Genomic DNA, 8,406 nt, shown 5'->3' on the forward strand with positions numbered 1-8,406 from the left:
AATTTACGGGGTTCCATCAGACAACGAAACGTGCCCATTTTATATAATCATCATGGTGGGTCTTATAAATTTCAAGGGTTGATGTCCCTCTTTCAAATATTTATATTTGTATGGGGCGCAACTATTGATTTTTTCAGGGCCCACTGTGATGTTTATTTAAGATCCACTATAACCATTAGTTGTTGAGTCCAATATTGGACTTAGAAATATGCACCAAAGGAAATGATTATGGAGAGAGACGTCCACCCTTAATTTTAAAGGGTCAAACATTATACTTAAAAGAAAATTCAATCCAACCATTAGATTATTGAAAAAAGTGACGGGTTGCTGAACAAAATGACCTAGTTCCACTAAATGAATTAATGAGGTTACAGTACAAAGTGATGGGGTTCACTAGACAAAGTGACTAGGTTGTAGTACAAAGTGACGGTATTCAGTAGACAAAATGACGTGGTTGATGGACAAAGTGAGAGGTTGCTGGACAAACTGATGGGGTTCACTCCACAAAGTAATTGGGTTGCTGGACAAAGTGACGACGTTCTACTAGATAAAGAGATGATGTTGTATTATACTATTTGACGGGGTTTTAATAGACAGAGTGACGGGGTTGTTGGATAAAGTGACGAGATTTCACTAGATAAAGTGAAAGGGGTGCTAGAAAAAGTGAAAAGTTTATTGTAGACAAAGTGACATGATTACTAGATGAAGTGACAGGATTCTATTAGATAAAGTGATGGTTTTACCAAGTAAATTGATAGGGATTTCCTTGACAAAATGATGAGTTTCCTTCAAAAGTAACTTGGTTCTGCTAGACAAAGTGTCGGTGTTACTGTGCAAAGTGGCAATATTTCATTTGACAAATTTACGGGGTTCCATCAGATAAAGAAACGTGCCCATTTTATATAATCATCATGGTGGGTCCTATAAATTTCAAGGGTGGATGTTCCTCTTCCAAATATTTATATTTGTATGGGACGCGACTATTGATTTTATCGAGGCCCACTGCGATGTTTATGTAAGATCCACTATAACCATTGGTTGTTGAGTCCAATATTGGGCCTAGAGATATGCACTAAAGGAAATAGTTAAGGAGAGAGATGTCCACCCTTAATTTTAAAGGGTCAAGCATTATGGTTGAAAGAAAATCCAATCCAACCATTAGATAGTTGAAAAAATGACGGGTTGCCGAACAAAGTGACCTGGTTATACTAAATGAATTACGAGGTTACAATACAAAGTGACAGGGTTCACTAGACAAAGTGACCAGGTTGCATTAAAAAGTGACGGTATTCAGTAGACAAAATGATGTGGTTGATTGAAAAGGTGACGAAGTTGTTGGACAAAGTGACGGGAGTCACTCCACAAAGTAATTGTGTCGCTGGACAAAGTGTAATGTTCTACTAGATAAAGAGATGAGGTTTTATCTTACTATTTGATGGGGTTTTACTAGATAGAGTGAATGGTTTGTTGGACAAAATGATGAGATTTCACTTGATAAAGTGAAAGGGGCACTAGACAAATTGATAAGGTTTTTGTGGATAAAGTGACGGGATTACTGGATAAAGTGATGGGATTTCCAAGTAAATTGAAAAGAGCATCTAATCAAGATATTTATCTAAGGCTACGGATATAAGCCGTAACTAAATAACTATGGCTACAAATTAGATCCGTAGCCATCCGTAGCTATAGAATTAATGGCTACGGATCTAATTTATACTTTCTTTAATACATGCCTTGATAGATCAACTCATTTTAGCTAAATATCTATTTTTTTTTCCTTTTTTTGAACAGATACTTTTATTTCTTCCAAAAGGGTGTGAACCCCAAAATTACATTTGTCTCTACATGCTAGTTAGTTATTATTTGGATATGGGTGAAATAAACACAATGATGCTAGCCAGTTAGAATCGGATCAATTAAATTTTATCATTCAGCCATACATCAAAGAAAAAAAAAAATTACATTTGTCTCTGCATGCTTACAAAAAAATTACACAAAAATGCTTTTTAAAAAATTAAATTAAATAAATCCCTCATCCAGCCAGCATCCATCTCCTAATTGCATCCAACTCATAAAACAAAATTTGATTGAACTGGCCTTCACTCACAACATCCCTGCAAAAATCCAAATCATGAGCCATAATACCAAACAGTTTCTCATCCAAGAAAAAAAAAAAAAAAATCTCATCTAAGAAAGATCATGAACCAAAATACCAAACAGAAGCAAAATAGTTTGCATGAGAAAAGTAAAACAACCTGAGTCAGACTTGGAAGCCTGTCAATCTCTGTTGAAACATTGAAATAAGCTATTCAATCTCCACAAAGTAATTTAGCAGAGTCAGCAACAAACTTACCGGTCTTATAGAGGATTTGTGAGTCAATTAAATTGATCGGAAACAAACAAAACTATGATAATAGTTTGGAGTTGGTGCACAAGGCACAACTAAACCCAGTCCAGCAATAAAGCCAGAAAGTTGATTTTAGCTCAATCTCTGAGTTTTAAACCTATGGCAAGCTTTCTTAAACCTATGGAATCATGTCAAGTTGGACAATTTACCATGGTCTGCATTAAAACCTGCACCCTTTCTTCACATCGAACAAGCATTGCCATACACAAATATGGTGAACTATTCTTGTTAATTCCATTTTAATCACACTTGACATCACCTTATCTTTATCTGTGAGAATGGTTTGAGTCATTCTTCCATACATTGCATCAAAAAGTTTTAAACAACTATCTGAAAGAATTAATAGTTTTATCGTATAGAAGTGCAGCTCCGAAAAAAAATTGTTTGTCCATGATGATTAACACCAAGAAATGGTGCAAATGGTCGTCCATACTCATTTGTTCTATACGTCGTGTCAAAACAAATCACATCTCCAAAATGATCGTAATCTAAAATCATTCTTCCATCTGTCCAAAAAATGTTGGTAATACGATCTTCAGAATCAATTTGAATAGAGTAAAAGAACTTTGGATCTTCAACTTGATTTGTTTTGAAAAATTGCAGTAGACCCTCAATATCAAATTGTTTCATTGCATTCATCCTTTTTATCCATAAGTAGTTCTTTTAATCTACCATATTATGTCCAACATATTGTCGACCACCAGCCTGTCTGCTCATTAAATCAAATGTTGCTTTTGACTTTATACCCGATCTATCGCAATCATCAGCTATCATTACTTGAGCTACAGAAAGTTTTCATTATGATTTTAGTTTGCGATTCTTCTAGAGATGTAAGTATATGATTATGATCACTATTAAAATTAGTAAATTGATATTTACCGTTAACTTCAAACCTAATGATCATGTATACCTTATAGTCTGTTCTTGTTTCATCACAGTGTTGCTTTGCATTTACATTACGTTTATCAATTGATCGTTTACCTTCTCTAGAGTAGACAAATTTTCTCATTTTCACTACTCTTGTCTTATGGTCTATACTTTTAGTATTAATCTGAACACTAAAACCGATTTTCCGTCTATAACTAATGTAAAACTCGTATGCATCTTTCTCTGTTTCAAATTTCATACCAATTTTTAGATTTGATACATTTTCATCATTGCCTAAATCACCCCTAAATGCATTAGAGTTTCTTAATTCATTTATATCCATTTCTTATTCAATGTCTATATAAGGTCATGATTGAGACGTGTCCTCCACCTCACATGGTGTGCATGATTTGAAGAAATTTGTATTTTCCATTGACCTGAAAGGTAAAAATAGTGTTTGATCAAAGCCTATATTTGTGTTTTCCCATGCACTAAAATCATCTCTAAAAAAGGATGGACGTCATGGATATAACATGGATAGGGATTTATTGGGACCCCAGATCCTTTGATACGAGTGGGATGTGTCCGTGGAGCCCACTATGATGTATGCGTTGCTTGTATATGAAGCCAATTAAAATAATCCATTAAAAAAATACCTGTAAATGAAGTGAATTATCGAGGAAGGAATGTCAAAACTCCAAGGTGAATAACCATACACGCACTCAAGATGGCATCAGAGAGAGAGAGAGAGAGAGAGAGAGAGAGAGAGAGAGAGAGAGAGAGAGAGAGAGAGAGAGAGAGAGAGAGAGAGAGAGAGAGAGAGAGAGAGAGAGGAATGAGGGGCCATGAATAATGGGCGTTTTTCTTCTAAAGGAAGATATGATGGAAAGCATTTCTAAAACCGGAAGGATTTTGAAAATCAAATCTACAAAATTTGAAAGAAAAGAAAGATTTGAGGGGCAGAAAATAGAAGCAGAAAAAACTGAAGCGTCGTCGGAGGGGCAGCCTTCTCTTTCAAGAGTCAAACACAGATCGAGTCTGCCCCCGCACGGACGATAATGCGTCCGGGCAGGGCTCTCTGGGGTCCATCGTGATGTAAGAGTTTTATCAACGCTGTTCATTGCATTTCTTAGGTCATTTTAAGCTATGATCTTAAAAATTAGGCAGGTCCACAACTCCAGTAGACCACACCAAAGAATTCTGCAGTTATAATGACACCAACCTTTGAAACCTTTCTAAGGGTCAGTGATGTTTTTTTACCATCCAACCTATTATTAAGGTCATTTAGACATGGATGGAGTGAAAAAACAAATATCAGCTTGATCTGAGACTTCTCCAGCGCCCAAGAAGTTTTTAATGGCGAACGTTCAATCCCCACTTTGTAGTCCACTTAATCCTTGTACCTGCCACGTTTTTTGGATAATATCTTAAAATGATCCAAGCAAAATGATGAACAGTGTGGATAAGATTATTATATCATGGTGGACCCCACAGAGCCCTGCCCTAATGTCCGGGCGGTGGTAGGACGCAATCCGCGTCTCTCTCCGTCATTCTCCGTGAGCTATTTTGATAGTTTTTTTTTTTTTTTAATACATTAAAATATTTCCTACGTGGCACTAGGGTGGAGCTGGACCAATCAAAACCCTGGAGTCAAGGAGTCCCTGACTCCGGGAAACACCGGATTCGCACTCTTCAACCATATGCGTACAATCTCCTATGCTTTCTGTTATACGGCCCACTTGAGCTTTGTACCTTACCTAATTTTTAGGCTCATGTCATGAAATAATTTGGCAGAACATATGAACTGTATGGATTTCTCACAAACACCATGGTAAGCCCCAATAATGTTTACCCCATCCGGATAATCCCTGGTGTTGTGATCAACGCAGAATATAGTCAGGGATAATTTTATCCTAAAAGTTAAAGGAAAAAAAAAATTATATATATATAAGCCCTTAGGGCGTTATTGTCAATTTTCATGACGTTAAGTATTAACATGAGGCTACTTTGGTTAAAATTCTCTTAAAATATCCAGTCAGTCTCAGTAGTCCTGACCTATGTGAGATGAACTGGAGTCCATGCATGAAACATCCCACTCCGTGTGGCCCACCATATTCTAGATGATCCACTCTCGGCGGACAAAACCCATCCAGATCAACCCCTCAGATGGACCACGCTACGTAGACCAATAGGGATGAGATGCTAACACTATGTTTGTTGTGGGGCCACCATATGGTATGCATCTTTTACCAATCCCGTTAATGAGGCGTAACTCACTGGGATGGAGAGAAGTATGAAACTTGGATCCTAAACAAGCTATATATGAGGTCACGATGCTCCAGAGTATGAGAAGTATGAGAAGTATTATCTTTTATACCCACCATTAAAATAATGGATCTCACCAGATGAACGGATTGGATTTTACACGTTTTTAACCCCCAAAGTACTTGGGTTTTCTTGACTCATGACCAATGATCGATTGAACCCTATAAATAACCCACAGCTCCATCAACCCAAACCAATCCTCTAACAAGCCCCATTTCCCATGGAACCCAAACAGCCCCATGTAGTCATTTTCCCATTCATGGCTCAGGGCCACACCATCCCTTTGCTAGACCTCTCTAAGACCCTCTCATGCAAGGGCCTTAAGGTGACCATCATCACCACCCCATCAAACTACCCTTTCATCCTTCAATCCACATCCAACCATCCCAAAATCCGTGCCGTCGAGCTTGAATTCCCAATCGTCCAAGGCCTACCCAAGGGCTGTGAAAACACTGACCAGCTCCCATCAATGGACTTCTATCTCTCATTTTTACGCGCCACCAAGCAACTCCGGCGTCCATTCGAACGGCTCCTTCGTGAGATGTCCAACGGTCGGGATCTTCCCATCTGCGTGATCTCTGACTTCTTCTTGGGTTGGACCCTTGCCGCATGCCGCGGGTTCGACGTCCCACGGCTCGTATTTCACGGCATGGGAGCCTTCGCGATGTCGGTATGTAAGTCAGTGCTCGTGCATTCACCACAAAAGCATGTGAGCAGAGACGATGAATCTTTTAGCGTGCCAAGTCTCCCATTGACTACCCGGCTCACCTTAGTAGATCTACCCTACATGTTTGCTAATTTCAACCCGACTACGGACCCGCTTACTCAATTTGCGATGGAGATCGGGGACCTGGATCTTGACAGCTGGGGTGTGATTGTTAATAGCTTTGTTGAGATGGAGGGAGATTATGTGCCTGCTCTAGAGTCCTTCTACAGGAATGGAGCCAAGGCATGGTGTGTGGGGCCCGTTTTGTTGTACGACGAAGTGGAAGATACAAAGCAGACCCGATATGATGATGGCCCGAATAAATACCCGACAGCTAAATGCATTGAATGGTTAGACAAACGTAGAACATCACCATGTTCTGTCATCTACGTATCATTCGGTACTCAAACCCACATCTCCAACGCCCAGCTAGACGAGGTCGCCTTGGGGTTAGAGATGTCAGGCCATCCGTTCATCTGGGTCGCACGATCGATAACATGGTCTCCACCTGATGGAATGGAAGAGAGGATAAAAGAGAGAGGTCTGATCATAAGAGAATGGGCCCCACAAAGGTGCATTCTCACCCACCCTGCCACTGGTGGATTCCTAAGCCATTGTGGCTGGAACTCGACGCTGGAGAGCATCTCGGCAGGGGTCCCGATCCTAGCTTGGCCGATGATCGCCGAACAACGTTTGAATGCTAAGTTCGTGGTGGATGAAGTTGAAGCTGGGGTGAAAATCGCCGGTTGCACCAGTGTCGAAGAGGGAACTGTCATTGGGAGGGCTGTAATCTGCAAAGGAGTGAAGGAGCTGATGGGCACAGATACAGGAAGTAGGTTCCGTGAGAAGGCTAAAGAACTGAGTCTGGCGGCGAGGAGAGCCGTCCATGAAGGTGGGTCATCTAATAAGAGATTAGATGAGATGATTAATCTTCTAATTAATCGCAGTAAGTAGGGATTTTCTTTGGATTAGTTAAGAAAATATCATTGTAGAATTTATGTATTGCTTTCAAAGGGATTATATTAGCTCTAATTAAAGAAGAAAGAAAGGTGTTTATGTACGTAATTAAATGTAGCCGTAATTTTTTATTTTTCTCTCACAAGGTGGCTGTATTCTACCATATATGTCTTTTTTATGCCCACACGTGTAGAACCATGTTCATTCATCTAATAGCACAAGTGTATGGAACAAGCGTGCAAGATTGCGTCCAATTATAGCAGTCATGTACAAGCTGATTCTTTCGTCAGAGAATCTTGTTAAGGGGCTGTTTGATTTTTAATTTCTAAATACACAGAATTAACTGATTAGTACTTACTACAGCATGTTTGAAAGTCGCCATGATTTTCCAAAATTGGTGGATACAAACGTTGTTATTATTGATTTAAATATGTGGGCCCCACCATGATATATATGAGTTATCCACACCATCCATTCTTTTTAAAAAAATACATTTTAAGGCATGAACCCAAAAACGAGGAAACTCAAAAGCTAAAGTGGACCACACCTTAGGAAACAATGATCATTAAAATGTCAATGGTTGAAAGTTGTTTTCTCCCTAGGGCCCACAGTGATGTTTATTTGTCATCCAACCTGTTAATAAGGTCACACAGTCATGGATAAAGTGGAAACAAAAATATCAGTTTGATCCAAAAATCATAGGGTCCTCAAGAAGCTTTCAATGGTAGGAGTTCAATTCCCATTGTTTCCAGTGGTGTGGTCCACTTGATCTTTTGATCTGCCTCTTTTTTTGGCTCATGCCCTAAAATGAGTTGGCTAAAGGGATAAACGGTGTGGATAATATACAAACTTCAAGATAGGCCCCACAATTTAACTTTTTTCTCCAAGGTGACATGAGCCCTGCTGTAAAGGCGATTTGAAAATCCAACCGTAAATAGATAGGTAAATAATTATTACCCATTTACCTTGAATTACCTCTGTAATTAGAAAATCAAAAAGGCCCGTGGAAGATGGGATGTCATACGTGGTTTGATATTGGAATGTGTGCCTGCGTGTGAATAGACCGTGATCCACATGCGTGTGGGCTTGCCAGTAGGGCTGTCAACGCGCTGGGTTCAGTCCCGGCCGTGGTCTGACCATGTGC

General features: G+C 39.4%; 1 protein-coding gene across 1 annotated transcript; it reads left to right on the top strand.

The window, feature by feature from the left end:
• The first annotated feature begins 5,707 nt into the window (after positions 1 to 5,707).
• On the top strand, positions 5,708 to 7,393 carry LOC131256847 (scopoletin glucosyltransferase-like). The gene has a single exon (XM_058257902.1). The coding sequence runs from the start codon at positions 5,820 to 5,822 to the stop codon at positions 7,257 to 7,259; it is 1,440 nt and encodes a 479-aa protein (XP_058113885.1). The 5' UTR covers positions 5,708 to 5,819; the 3' UTR covers positions 7,260 to 7,393.
• Positions 7,394 to 8,406: the final 1,013 nt, after the last annotated feature.

The sequence above is a fragment of the Magnolia sinica genome, chromosome 9, assembly GCF_029962835.1.
Source record: "Magnolia sinica isolate HGM2019 chromosome 9, MsV1, whole genome shotgun sequence".
NCBI classification, from domain to species: domain Eukaryota; kingdom Viridiplantae; phylum Streptophyta; class Magnoliopsida; order Magnoliales; family Magnoliaceae; genus Magnolia; species Magnolia sinica.

Bases quoted from the DNA above. Each gene is read 5' to 3' on its own strand.
- LOC131256847 (XM_058257902.1), top strand. From the start codon at position 5,820: ATGGAACCCAAACAGCCCCATGTAGTCATTTTCCCATTCATGGCTCAG.